Source organism: Galeopterus variegatus, unplaced genomic scaffold (assembly GCF_000696425.1).
Source record: "Galeopterus variegatus unplaced genomic scaffold, G_variegatus-3.0.2 Scaffold588, whole genome shotgun sequence".
NCBI classification, from domain to species: Eukaryota; Metazoa; Chordata; class Mammalia; order Dermoptera; family Cynocephalidae; genus Galeopterus; species Galeopterus variegatus.
This window is the reverse complement of record NW_007726699.1, coordinates 575,271-589,510: the sequence shown is the minus strand read 5'-3', so window position 1 is coordinate 589,510 and position 14,240 is coordinate 575,271. Positions and strand designations below refer to the sequence as shown.

The window sequence follows — 14,240 nt, the reverse complement described above, 5'->3', positions numbered from 1 at the left end:
TTTTTTTTTTTTTTTTTTTTTTTTTGCATGAAGGTGCTGTCCACCTGCAGAGCCATGTGCTGGTGGGTGGTCTATCACCTACTCAGAGGTGACATCTTTTCTAAATTCAACAAAGTGCCTTACAGGCTAGTAATGTCCCCAAGTGGATACCGCATGGCTTGCTTAACCTTTCCCTCTTAGGTAGAAAGGCCAACTTTTCCAATGTGATGCTCTTTAGGGTCTAAGTTCCCTCTGAGATTGTCTCCATAGGCCTTTCAGGGACAAATAATTCAAAAAGAAAGCACCAAGGAACTATCAAATTGGAAAATGGAATGTAGAATATGGACACTAACAGCTCAGGTATCTAAAGAGTAACAAACAAAAGTCACTAATGCTGTTCTCTAGGAGGGCCAAGCAGCTATGGTTTCCATAGCTCATTTTTCAGAGCCACGGGAGGCAAGGTGTGGAAGGCACTTGCTTTCAATCATCCCCTCTGGCTCTGTTCTTGGAATTACAGAACGAGTGCGAGTGCAAGAAAGGATTTCGAGGAAATGGGATTGACTGTGAACCAATAACTTCATGCTTGGAACAAACTGGGAAATGTCATCCATTGGTGAGTTACCTGACTTTTTTTCACTACTAAATTTTTTTTTTTTAAATGCTTAAGAAAGTAAGAAAGTTAGGTTATTTCTCATCTGGGCCTAGTAATGAACAAAATCTCTCTTACCCCCAAAGGGAGTCCCTAAACAGAACGTGAGTAGTTTTTACAACTTTCATTCCATTCCAAAGCTTGGAAGAGCCAACATATGACTGCCAGATAAAATACAGAATTTCCAGTTAAATTTGAATTTCAAATAAATAACAAATAACTTTCAGCACAAATAAGTGACAAATATTGCATGGGACAAATTTATAATAAAAATTATTCATAATTTATCTCAGACTTCAATTTTACTGGACATCCTATATTTTTATTTGCTTAATCTGATAACTCTAAACCAATGGTATTGTTTAAAGAGTAACTGGACTCCCAATGGTATTGTTTAAAGAGTAACTGGACTCCCATTTTGAATGTCATAACAGAGATTATCCAAATTATTAATGAAAAATGCCCATTCAGGAGTAGGTTGTCCCTTGTTTCTAAATTATGGAAGAGCAGGCAAGGATAACAGAGCAGGTCACGTTCATGTTTTTAAAAGAACATCACTAAGCCCCCAAACATCAGAACCAATGAAGATGTCACCTTAGTCACAGTGTTTTGGGTCACAAGTAACAGAATCCATGCAAATCAACTTAAGCAGAAAAAGAATTTGTTGGGAGCACCCCTAGCGTAGCTCTGAGAATCCACAGACTGGAGGTGGAGCTAGACTTCCTGAGGACCCAGAACCAGGACATCAAGACACCAGGGTCACCAGGATCAAGGCAGTTTCTTTCCCCAATCCTCTGAGACTACGCGACCTCTCATTTTACTTCTCTCTGTGCATTTACTTTCTCTCTGTCTCTGTCTCTCTTTCACCCAACTTTTAATGCTTCTCTGCACATCTTGGGGTAAATGGCTTCCCCGTTCTTAGAGACGTCACTCCCCCACCACCACCAGGTATGCCCACTAACTTATCAGCAACCCATGTCCCAATTCAAAATCATAGGAGAAAGGATCTGATCGGCCCAACTGAGTCCAGGTGCCCACATATGAGCCAGTCAGTTATGGCCAGGGAGTGAGATTGTTATGGACGCGGCTGCCAAGGCCCACCCTCGTATGTGTGTTGGGGGTGGACAGGTCAGTTCTCAGAGGAGAAAAATGGTGGGGAGACACCCCCAAAGTATCTATTCTCCAAAAATCACGTGAGCATTTCATAAAGCTGAAGGAGCTCCTACACTCCTGCTTAATTTAAGCCCAAACAAGCCCTGACCTATCAAATGTGAGTAGTTTTTGCAACTTTCATTTAATTCCAAAGCTTGAAAGAACCAACATAGGCCAGATAAGTATAAGACACCCAGTTGCACTTGAATTTCAGATACACAATGAATAATTTTTCAGCACAAATATGTCCCAAATATTGCATGGGACAAACTTATATACTAAAATTTATTCATCATTTATCTGAAATTTAAATTTAACTGTGTGTTCTTTATTTTTTTATTTGCTAAATCCAGCAGGGATGAAAAGAAAGAATTTAAGTGTGATAAAATAAGAGCTGCAGCAAACATGCAGGCGGGAGCCTCTCACTGCAACACCTGGCCTGCAGGTTGTTTCCCCCATCTTTCAGCCCTAAATGTGCAGTTCTCGCCTAGATGGAGCCTGTTGCCTCATGGATGTAATTTGGGTTTAATGCTTTAGTTAGCAAACCAAACCATTTATTTCATCTTGGTTCTAACAGGCAACCTGTCAGTTTACTTCTTCTGGTGTCTGGAACTGTGTTTGTCAGGAGGGCTATGACGGAGATGGCCTTCTGTGCTATGGAAATGCAGCAGTGGTAAGTCACCTAGGATGAACTCAATTACAGGAGAAAGAAGACAAAATCCTTAGGGAGAAAAACCTCTTAGCTAAGACGCCTTTAAAGTGCTCTGTCGACAGATCATTGCCTCCAGGAGATTTTCTATGAAGCAAGCTGCTTCTCGCAGCTTCCAGCTGTTGCTTTAGGGGTCACACATGTTCTACAGGCTAAAGGGAACTAAATTTTATTTGACGCCTTCTGTATACCAAGCCATTCTGATCTCTTTCTTGACCCTCTACCTCTTTTCATTCCTCAACTTCCCAAATGAGCAACTAACTGGCTTCTGCTGGGCTCTCCCGTCTAGGCTTCGCCCCTCCTACGGGTACTCAGAGCACGCTGTGCTCACCCCTATCTGTGTGTGTATGTGGGTGAGCACCTTCTGTGTATCAGGCCTCATACTAAGTTCTTCATATGCACAGCACCCCATTTAAACCTCACAACAAAGTTTAATACTAAGGTTGATGCCATTTATTATGCCCATTTTACAGATGAGGAAACTGAGAGGCTGAGCAAACTCGCCTACAGTCCCTCAGCTCCAGAGCGAAGAATCTAGCCCATAGCTGTCTAAGTGCACGGCCCAAACGCTTAGCCACTGGCGCATTCTGTCTGTGCAGTATGGGTCACACCAAGTGGGCACTGCATCTACATTTGTCTGTCTTCCCCCAGCAATGGACTAGAAACTCGTGAGGGAAGGTCTTTGTCTTGTTTCCTATGTCACTCTCATTGCTTATAAATATTTATCAAAATGAGAAAAAAAAGTCAATTGACAAATTTTCTCATCACTTAAACTTTTCTTTGAGTCACTGCAGTTGGTTTTCTGCCCCCCTTTCAGCTGAAACCATTGACCTAACAATGCCCCAGGACTTGCAACCTGCCCAAAGAAGAGCCTCGCTCAAGGCTTGTTGGCCTGGGTGGCCTGCAGCACTTGACCTCGGCCTCCCCTGCCCCTGCAGGGCCCTGCCCGCCCTCCCCTCTCACTGTTACAGCTTCTTCCACTCACCGCGTCAGGCCGCTGAGCTCGCTCCTGATACCCAGACCATGGAGCATAGACACCAACATTTTCCCTGCACTAGCCATGGGCCACATTTCCTAAAACCCTAAAACCTGCTTTCACAGTGTCCCTCTCCTCCCATGAAAAACAAGTCCAAATCCTAGGCCTGGTACTCCAGGCGTGTCCACACAGGCTCAACTCACTTTTCTTCCAAACAGCCTACCCCCAGCATGGCCATCGCTTTCCCAGCTCCATGCCCGGCCACGTTCCTCTCTCCCTGGGCCCTGCCCCTGGCCTCTCTGACATCAGTTCAGGTCCAACTCACACCCTTCTCTCCCTTAAAGCATCCCCTTCACGGATTCCTCAAGCATCTCAGCTCTTGTACTTATTCGTTTACACACTAATTTGCTTTTTAACAGGCATCGTATTTGCTAACTTATTTCATAACCTCAACTTTTTTCAAAAAGGAGTTGACAAAGCACTGAGATTTATTGTCTTTACGTAAATTTGCATATAATAATTGTTATTGCCATTTTGTGGTATTTAATAGTTTAAAAATGTTTTCACATACATTAATGCACTTACTTTTCATCATCCCAGGGGAAAGGCCTCATTATATTCCCTTTTTCAGATAAGGCACCTGAGTTCTCAGAGAGGTTAAGTGACTTGCCCAAGGTCACACAGCCAGTAAATGGCAGACCTAGGAATGGAACCCAGTCTTTTTTAACTCAAAGCCCAGCTTTATTTTGCTCTATCACACCTTCAAATGTCACTGATCTAATGGCAATGTGGGTTATCTTGTCAAGTCTTAACTTGCCAGAACTGTAAGTCATGTTCCATCATTTCCTCTTCATATCTTATACCTTCTCTCACTCCACCCCAGTGCAAATTGTGGTGGCTGAATATATATGTTTATTGATTAACAAATTCCATGGTGGATAAATTAAGAGTAGCTAGAACTTATTGAGAATTTACTGTGCCAGCCTCTAATCTAAGCACCTTAAAAACATTAACTCCTCTATTTCTCACATCACCCCTATGGGTTGGAGCTTTTATTATATCCCCATTTTACAGATGATAAAATTGAGGTCCATTAAATAACTGACCTAAAGAACTAGAAAATGGCCAAGCCAGGATGAAAACCCAAGTGGTTTGACTCCATGCTCTGAGCCACTACTCAACACGGGCTCTGAAAGGGGGCTATTTGCTGAGCCTTGTGACCCTCCTTAGTGTCTGGGCAGACATGTTCTTACAACCTACATTATGATTTGGAAGAACTTTAGGTTGTTGCTTCTCTTAAAGTTTCTGGAATTACTTCATTATCTAAAATATAGAAGATAATCGAGCCTCCTAAGCGTGAAAGCAATGCACAGCTCCAGCAACGTGGAAACTCAGCTAGCTGGGGCACCCATTCATGTCGGCATCAGCAAGGCTGGCAAGGAAACAAGCCCAGCCCCAGGAACACAAAGTGCAGGCTGCCCAGAGATGCGCTGCGATTACACTTCTCATTGCTCCTTCTCCTGTGTTCTCTCCCATCTCTCCTTCCCTGCCTTGCACCTGCATGAATAAGGAATTGTCATTTCTCTCCGAAGCAGCTATATTTAACCAGTGGATAAATGTGAGTACCTTCGTTGCAATTCAAGATTGGGAATGTTTATAATTTTAGAAATTTGGAATGCATATAATAGAAAGTGGAAAAAGAGGCTGGTAAGATGGGGGAGGGTGATTTTCCTGAGCAGTGATTCCCAACCCTGACTGCACTTCAGAATCACGCAGAACACATTTTTGAAATACTCATGCCTTGGCTTCCACTCCCAGAGACTCTGATTTGATTGGTCAGAGCTTTGCCCTGGGTATCAGTGTATTTTAGAAGCTTCCCAGGGGATTCTAACACGCACCCAGGGCTGAGAACGGGTCTAGGGTAAGCTGGGGTGGTCAACTTTTTGGTCAACTCAGATATATGTGTATAGCTTCATTAATCACAGAGTTTGTTTGTTTGTTTGTCTGTTTTTAGTTAGCATAAGGCATTGTAATTCGCCAAGCTAGATTTTGGATTTGTAGCTGGAATCTGGGATACTCTATGTGTGCTTAACTCTCAGCCCAACATGCCCAGAAGAGCTTATCTCTCACCCCTGGAAAGTGTTATAACAAAGAATCCAATCCCCATCCTACCCAGTTATCTAAATATCTGTCCTCTTTGGTTGAATGGACCAAAGTGGCCGGCCCAGCCAACCATCATGACAAATGCTTTATCCACTTTAAGTAGACACATGCTGAGATAGGTCATGCCTGGTCAGGACCCATTCCAGGACAGCTCCCTGTTGCTCCTGTATATGGGGCCTCTCTGAATCTCCCCTCACCCCACAAGCAGAGAAGAGACTGAATCCTCTCTGAAGCATGCTGATGTCCATGGAGGCTAATCACACTTGGCCTTACCCCACATGCATACACTTGCCTGGTGGTGTGCTGGGCTCAGCCCGTCCTAGTTCACAAGAGCTGACTATGCGCGTCTTTTCCCAACTCCACTTTCAGCACTGTCATGTTGGTGGCTTGAAGTCAGTCCAAGTCAGAGTATTTACACCAGAGAAATAAGCAAATGCTACACACTGGGGCTTTTGTTTTCCCTGGAAATCCAGTTGTTAAACATAAGCATGCCCTTTCTCCTATCTGAAACTGGCTCTAAACAAGAATCAAATATAAAATTTGATTGCAGGCCTTGATTTCTACCATGCTGAAACTGTTTCTGCAGTCTGCAGACATCCAAGAATTCTCAAGGTTCTCCTCACACACACACACACACACACACACACACATGCATAGGATCCCATCAAGATTATTTCCCTGGCTCTTCATCTAGACTAAAGTGTAAAGGACTTAGAACACCTCAAAGTGTGACTGACCAGAAAAATTTGCATTTTTATAAGACTCACAAATTTTAATGAAAGGAATGACTTTCAGAAGGGAAAATGAGGCATCGGCCAATGGCTGGGGTGGATTTGGGAAAGGAGACCCTAGGAACGGGTCCTTCCCAGTATCCCTGAAATTACATCACATGGAACATTGTCATTTCTGCCAAGCATTTAAGTCAGCCCCGTTTGTCCCCCCACATGAGTCGGGTCACTTTATTCTCCTTCTGTGATCCAGAATGCTTCTCTACAACCCATGCTGTCAGCTGCCTCAAACCTCACCATCCTTGTGCCCTCCCAACAAGCTATCGCGGACCTGGACCAAGAGGAGAAAACCTTTTGGTTGTCACAGAGCAATATTCCAGCCCTAATAAAGTAGGTATTATTTATTTTATTCTTCATGATATCTGACTGACACCAGTGTGAACATACCTTAGAAGTTCAATGTAGGGAAGCCACATGGTCCTTCAAATCCACAGAACTGAGTGTATTCTAGGATTCTCCCTGCTTTCTCCCCCAGGACAGTAATAGTGTGCAGTCAGTGACATCCAGCTCTGTGCCGAGCACTGATCTAACTGCTTTACATGTAACTCAGTGAATCCTCTCAACAACCCTGAGATAGGTATATTTATTTCTCTTTTATAGGTGTGGATACTGAGGCACAGGGTGGTTAAGTAACTAACTCAAGCCAAGACTGATTACAGAGGGAATTTGAAGTTTGAATATGTTAATTTGGCTCCAGAGCCTATTCTCTTAATTATTCAATGATACTTCCTCCTATATTGATATTTAATTATATCCCTTATGGACTGTTGTTTTAGATACCATACGTTACTAGGCACATACGGAGTGGCAGATCTGCAGACCCTGTCATCTTCTGACATGCTGGCAACATCTTTGCAGGGCAACTTCCTTCACCTGGCTAAGGTGGATGGGGTAAGACAGCTCTGTTGTTTGTTAGTTGAAACATGGCACCTTTATTCATATGTACTTTTTAAACTTTTGTTGTGGAAATTTCCAAACATGCAAAAATAAAACCAAACTCCAATGAGGGCATCACACAGCTGCAACAATTATCAACATACATCAGTATGCGTGCGCGCGCGCACACACACACACACACACACACACACTACTCTGTAGCAGTGGTTCTATAAAATATGGCCATCTTCCCACTTTCAAGATTGGGAATGTTTATAATTTTAGAAATTTGGAATGCATATAATAGAAAGTGGAAAAAGAGGCTGGTAAGAAGGGGGAGGGTGATTTTCCTGAGCAGTGATTCCCAACCCTGACTGCACTTCAGAATCACACGGAACACATTTTTGAAATACTCATGCCACTTGTTGGCCACAAGGCTCCTCCTGACAGATCCAGACTGGTCCAGAAAGGGTGAAAGATTTGCAATTCCACAGCTTTTATTTCGATGTATAGTTAACTAAGAACTTGTTACTAGTAACCTACTAATTGAGTCATTATAGATAACTAAAATTTTGTATTAAGCTAGAATCATCAGCCAATAAATATTTATTGAGCAACTACTATGTGCCAGGCATGGATCTAGGTGCTTGGGATAGGGCTGTGCCCAAGGATGACCCGAGCCCCGGAGAAGCTCTGGAACTTTTTGCAGTGTGACAGAGACTCGGATTCAGAATTCCTTGAGGAAGTCTGGCTGACCTGCTGCATGTGGCAGTGTTTTAAAGCTCTTTCTAGGAATTGCACAAGACAAGAATAAAGATTCTCCTGGAAAATGAGAACTGCTACATCAGTGGACCATGGGCCACAGTCAAAAATGTTTGAGAATTGCTGCTCTAAAGCATTCCTACCTTCCTGCTCATCGGTGAGAGCACTATGAGAAGAATCTATGCCTAAAATTACATAAAACATGTGGCTCATCAGATAATTCCTTTTAGAAAGCAGAAAACATTTACATGTGGTCCCATGGATATTTTTTAAATATCTTGTTATGGTAATTTTGGTGATGTTGATGTTATTTTCTATCAAATTTTTTTATAAAAATTGTGTATATTTAAAGTGTGCAACATGATGTTTTGATATACATATACATTGAGAAATGATTGCTACAGCCATGCTAATCCATTGGTGTTTTCAACCGTTGATTTTCTTAGCAAGCATTAACTAAACACCCACCTGTGAGGGAATATAATATCCTAGGCTCTATAGATTCAAAGATAAATCAATCAAGCCAGAGACAGTGGAGCCAGTTGCTGTTGGTTGGTGGCTGCACAGGTGGGTAGGTTGGGTTTTACTTGGCTCCATTCCTGGTGTAGTTAATATTCTTAATAAGTGCTTGGATTCTCACCAGGAAAGTCAGTTACAGTCTGTATTCATCTGCTAGGGCTGCCATAACAAACTACCATGGACCGAGGGGCTTAAACAACAGAAGTTTATTTTCTCACAGTTCTGGAAGCTGAAATCCAAGATCAAGGTGGGGCAGGGTGGTGCCTCCTGAGGGCTATGGAGGAAGGGGCTCTCTCCTTGGCTTGCAGATGGCTGTCTTCATGTTCACCTGGCGTTTTCCCTGTGCTTCTGTCTCTGTGCAAATGTCTCCTTCTTATAAGGACACCATTCATACTGGATATTAGGTTTACCCTAAGGACCTCATTTTAACTTGATCACCTCTCTAAAGACCCTATTTCCAAATAAGGTCACATTCGAGGTTCTGGAAGTTAGGACTTCAACATCTAAGTTGTGGGGGGAGGGGGACACAATTTAGCCCACAACGCTGCCTACAGTGTATTTACAACTGCAGGGTCACTTTAATGAGCCTCAACCAGCCCTTTTTTAATGGAATAGAACAGTGTGGGATAGAACTGATGACCAGAGTACCTCCCACATCTTATGAGAAAGTACTGTTTTATTTCAGGTGTGTGTGCGTGCGTGTGTGTGTGTGTGTGTGTGTGATGTCGAATTGATCACAACTTAAAGGTATTTCTTACTGTGGTACTGTGGGTCATGGCCCAAAAGTATAGAGGGCACTGCTACTCAAAAAATGGAAAACCCAGAGAAAATTTCGACCCCTAGGGGTACTCTGTAGAGACTCGCCTTCCCACTGTGTTTGCATTTACAGAATATCACAATTGAAGGAGCATCCATCATCGATGGTGACAATGCAGCCACGAATGGAGTGATACACATCATCGACAAGGTACAGTTCCACCCTCCACAAAGCAGCACCTCTTTCCCTTTGTCATTTATCCTCCTATGGAAGGAGGGTGTCCTAAACAGTGTCTTGTTTAGGAAATAAAGACACTTAGCCTTAATACAAAAGTGACATGTATTGTGCTCCATTACTTCTATTTTAAAACCATTTAGAGGCTCTCTCTATTCAACCAGACTCAGTTACCGTCTACTCAGCCTGTATTCTGCAGCAGACCCTATGTCAGGTGTGGTCACACATATTATCTTTCCTGTCTATGTCTAAAGGCACACGAGCACCCTAGCATTGGGAAGTCCATTCATCCGGATGGGATATAATCAAACACTGGAGGAGAGGCGAGTGGTTATGTATCACCGTTCCTCTTCCCTCTCTGCATTATTGTACCCTAAAAAGATGAGGTGGGGAAGACACCAGGGGAAAATGGAAAAGGATAGAAAAAGTATTGTGAAATTTTCATTTTCTTCTAAGACCCAATTCACCAGTATTCAAAGGTATAAAATAGAAAAAAACAATATGGGAAGTGGGGATGTAAGCTACCTTATAATTTTCAGTTACTATTTTAGGATCTTTATTTTAAATGAAAGTTAGAATTTAGAGTACATTGGGAATTTCTGGAAGGTGGAAGATTGGAAAAAAACAATTAACAAATTGTTTTTTAACCAAAATTGTTCTCACGTGGCTCATATATACTCACTTTTTTATTCTAAGTTACAGAAAAGGTCAACTGTTTCCACTCAGAAAAGAGAGGCTATTTGTAAGACTCCTGGGTACATTACTTTGCAAAGACCTTGCAGTTGTCCTGTATTACCAAGAGGCATTAAGAAACCCAACATTTTTGAGCAAGTGATTCATCACTTGCCAGAAACTGTGCTAGTCTTACGACTTCATATAATGCAAAGTAATATTAAGGGTGTTTTTCTTTCCCAATCTTGGCTTTTCAAAGTACTAAAAAAAAAAAAAAACTCATAAAATAAAAACATGAACTTACCTGTCCTTCTCACTTACACTTGTTGATGAACACAACCTTGTTAGTAGAATGGCACTCAACCCATCCTCTACACTGAGTGTTACTGTCACGGGGGCCAGTTGAAGTCCCACCTCCTCTGTGGAGCCCTCCCTGACCCATGCAGCCTGTTATCTCTGGCAATGACACAATGTCAAGAGCATAAGTTCTAGAATCATGCAGAATCTGGGTTCGGGCACTTAGCTGGCTGTGTGAACTTGGGCTAGTTCCATAACCTCTCTGAGCCTCTTTTTTCTTGCACTATAAGGATTAAACGATACTCTCTCAATTCTTGTTGCCTGGTGAACCCTCAGTAAATGCTGGTTTTATTCCCTTCTCTTTTCTCTGAAATTCCATGGGATTTCTTTGTGTGGAACTCATTTGGCATAACTGTGTCCCTTGTATTGATAGTGGTACCTTCTGGTATAGATCTTGAACCCCGCTATGATGGCATGTCCTCTCTGTTCCTCCTTAATTCAAGCACCTTGCCTTGCATACAATAATAACTGGAATTTTGGAGGACCCACTAGATGCCAGGCACTGTGCCAAAAATCACGTACTGCATTATTTCATTTGATTTTTACAACAACCCTAAGAATTGTCCTTACTTTACAAATGGGACAACTGAGGCTCCTCGTGGTTAAGTAAATGGGTTGAGGAAGATGTTATGTGAACACAAAAGATTCACAGATGGGGGTCAACTGATTGAAGTTCTCTGCTTTGCCTCAGGGTTACACTGGCTCCCTAAGCAGTTCTTTGCATATCTGTCTATTGGCATCATGGTCACCTTTGTTGGGGCAATCATGTACAGTTGTGCAGGTTGTCCCCTGGATAAAGGTGCCCAGCCAAAGGGTGGAGTGGAGCTAAAATCCAGCACACTTCGCTCCCATGCTGTGCACCCCTGTTTGCATTTACTAACCCCTATAAAAAGGGGAGCCTATTTTTAATGTGCAGAGACACGGTATGGACTAGTGGCCTCACAATCGCATATGGTTATGTGCCATGGACGTAGAACCATCAAGTTCTATCAGACCATCGCCTCATAGCTCTCAAATCTGCCAAACCCCATTTAATCATCTCAAGCCTCTCTTCTCGCTTCAGCTCCAAAAACTCAGAAATGTATCATGCAGGAGTTGGCAAAATGTTTCTTTAAAGAGCCAGAAAACAAATCTTTGGCTGTGCAGGTCATGTGGTCTCTGTCACAACTACACAACTCTGCCATTATAGCATAAAAGCAGCCTTAAACAATATGTAAACAGATTTGCATGGCTGTGTGCCAATAAAATTTTATTTTCAAATAGGAGCAGCAGACTGGATCGGGCCACCTGCTGTAATTTGCTGTGAGCTCCTTGAGGGCAGGAACCAGGCCTCAATGACATTTGTATACCCATTTCCCAGCCTGTAGTAGGCACTCCATAAATGTTGGTTAAAGACTGAATTAGCAAACCATTCCAGTGTTGAGTTCTTCAATCTAAGAAGAGTCTAGGTAGGCTGAGAAGATGGAGACCATTATCTCAGCCAGAAGGTTAATCATGCAGAGCTTGCAAACTCAAGTTCCCACACAGACCAGATAGATGACAAGTGAGGAGAACCAGGTGGGAGGCATTACAGAGTGGTGGGGACTGTAATGAAAGTGGCTGCTGTTGTTCTCTACAGCTGTATGTTGTCTGCAGGAATGCAGGCTGGTGTTTTTAAAAGCAGTAGGAGATCTAAAATTTTGTGTAAAGATGCTCTATTTTTATTACACTGCAGAGCCAATAAAAGAGTTTTACAAACCAGATTCAGAATAGTGGATTGCAACAGATTTAACACTTCTGAGGAAAGAAATGAAGAACTCGAAGAATAAACTAAAGAACAAGACCCAAGAAAATGGATTTTAGCTGTGTCCTGTTGCATTGCAGTTAGATTTGCAGGGTCTTCTCTGACAGGGTAGATTGATTACTAGTGATAGATTACTCAGGGGGAGTTGTGAAGTCTTTTGTGTTAGATGAAATTTTCTCTCATTGGGGAGGTTTAAGGGCAAGACATAAAACTGAACCAGTAACATCTCCAAGTCCCTTCCAGTCTTATCACTCTGCACTCCGGATTCTTTTTATTCTTTGAGTAATCTTCAAAACATGTCAAGGTCAGTTCCTTTAACTGTCTAAAGAGGTTAACAGGACTTTCATATGTATCAGTGAGCAGCAAGTCCTACCAAAACATGCTAACAGAATTTTGGGGTTTCCTTTCCCAGGTGCTCGTCCCCCAAAGAGGTCTAACTGGCTCCTTACCAAACCTGCTCACCCGGCTGGAGCAGATGCCCAACTATTCCATCTTCCGGGGCTACGTCATTGCAAGTACCACGTTCTCTGCATGACCACCTTGCTCAGGTTACCTGGGAATGGGAATCCCTCACGTGCTCTTATCTCTTTCCATCGCAGCAATATAATCTGGCGAACGCAATCGAGGCTGCCGATGCTTACACAGTGTTTGCCCCAAGCAACGACGCCATTGAGAATTACATCAGGGAGAAGAAGGTCACATCTCTAGTAGGTGTCAGGGACAATAACCACGGACGTTATTTTCTGAAAATTCAAACACTCAGCATTTTCAACCCATCAGTCATGTGCCATTTCACTCTTTCATCAAAACCTCCTTGTAAATATCCACATACTTGATATAGACTCATACAGAGACTCCCATACACAAACCTCCCCTGGATCAGTTGATTAGAACAGAATACCTGAAACTGGGTAACTTATAAAGAAATATAATTTATTTCTTACAGTTCAGAAGCTGAGAAGCCCACAGTCCAGGGGGTGCACCTGGTGAGAGCGCTCTTTTTAGTGGGATTCTTTACAGGGTCCTGCGGAGACCAGGGTGTCACATGGCAAGAATGGGCTGAGCAAGAGAGAGTTAAGCTTCTCACTCAGTCTCCTTATAAAGCCAACATAACCACACCCATCACCACCTAATAAACCATTAATGGATTAATCCATTCACAAGGGTTCAGTCCTCACAGTCTAATCACCTTTGAAGGCCCCAACTTACAATTATCATAATAGGATTTCCCACTCTCTTAACACTGTTACGATGGAGATTGAGTTTCCAATACATGAACTTTGGGGGGACACATTTAACCCATAGCATCCTGCATGCCAGAACTGCTATATGTGTAGTGAGAACCCGGAATTGCACACTCGGGCCCATATGCACAAGCATGCAGGCATCCCAGGATCCTGAAGGACTATCACGGTCACCCCTCCACCCTGGCCTCTCCCTGGTCCCAAGCAGCTGAGGTGTCAGCAGCAGTAACCTAGAGTGGTGGATCGTCTCTTCCTTCCTCCTCTTTCCCCCATTTCTATTTTCCCTGATTCCTAACACTGGGGGATAAACAGTCAAAGTCTGTCAAAGGGCTTTGTGAATTAATTTAAAAGCTCAATCATGCTGCTCTCTGGCCTAAAACCCTTTGGTAGTTTCCATATTTTGCAGGGCTAAGTCAGGTAGTTAAAAACCTCCATAAACTGGCCACAATTTACGGTATATTCAATGGTGATGCCAGAATGTTCACACAGGAGGGGCCCAGGGCTGCCCCACCCCCAGCTCCATACAAGAGGGCACGTTGGGAAGAGGATTTGCAGAGCAAGCACGCTGTTTTCATTTGTCTTCACGGGGTGGCTGAGACGAAGGTGCTAATGAGATAGGG

At 42.9% G+C, this 14,240-nt stretch overlaps 1 protein-coding gene across 1 annotated transcript in view; it reads left to right on the top strand.

Annotated features, from left to right (window-relative positions):
- The window catches only part of STAB2 (stabilin 2), a gene marked incomplete at its 5' end in the record, with an annotated part of 97,374 nt that overhangs the window by 8,598 nt on the left and 74,536 nt on the right, over window positions 1-14,240 (top strand). The window contains 8 exons of the mRNA XM_008570288.1: window positions 497-592; window positions 2,358-2,453; window positions 5,036-5,083; window positions 6,610-6,746; window positions 7,193-7,307; window positions 9,463-9,540; window positions 12,789-12,887; window positions 12,976-13,083. Coding sequence (XP_008568510.1) covers window positions 497-592; window positions 2,358-2,453; window positions 5,036-5,083; window positions 6,610-6,746; window positions 7,193-7,307; window positions 9,463-9,540; window positions 12,789-12,887; window positions 12,976-13,083 — 777 coding nt within the window. The remainder of the gene's footprint in view (window positions 1-496; window positions 593-2,357; window positions 2,454-5,035; window positions 5,084-6,609; window positions 6,747-7,192; window positions 7,308-9,462; window positions 9,541-12,788; window positions 12,888-12,975; window positions 13,084-14,240) is intronic.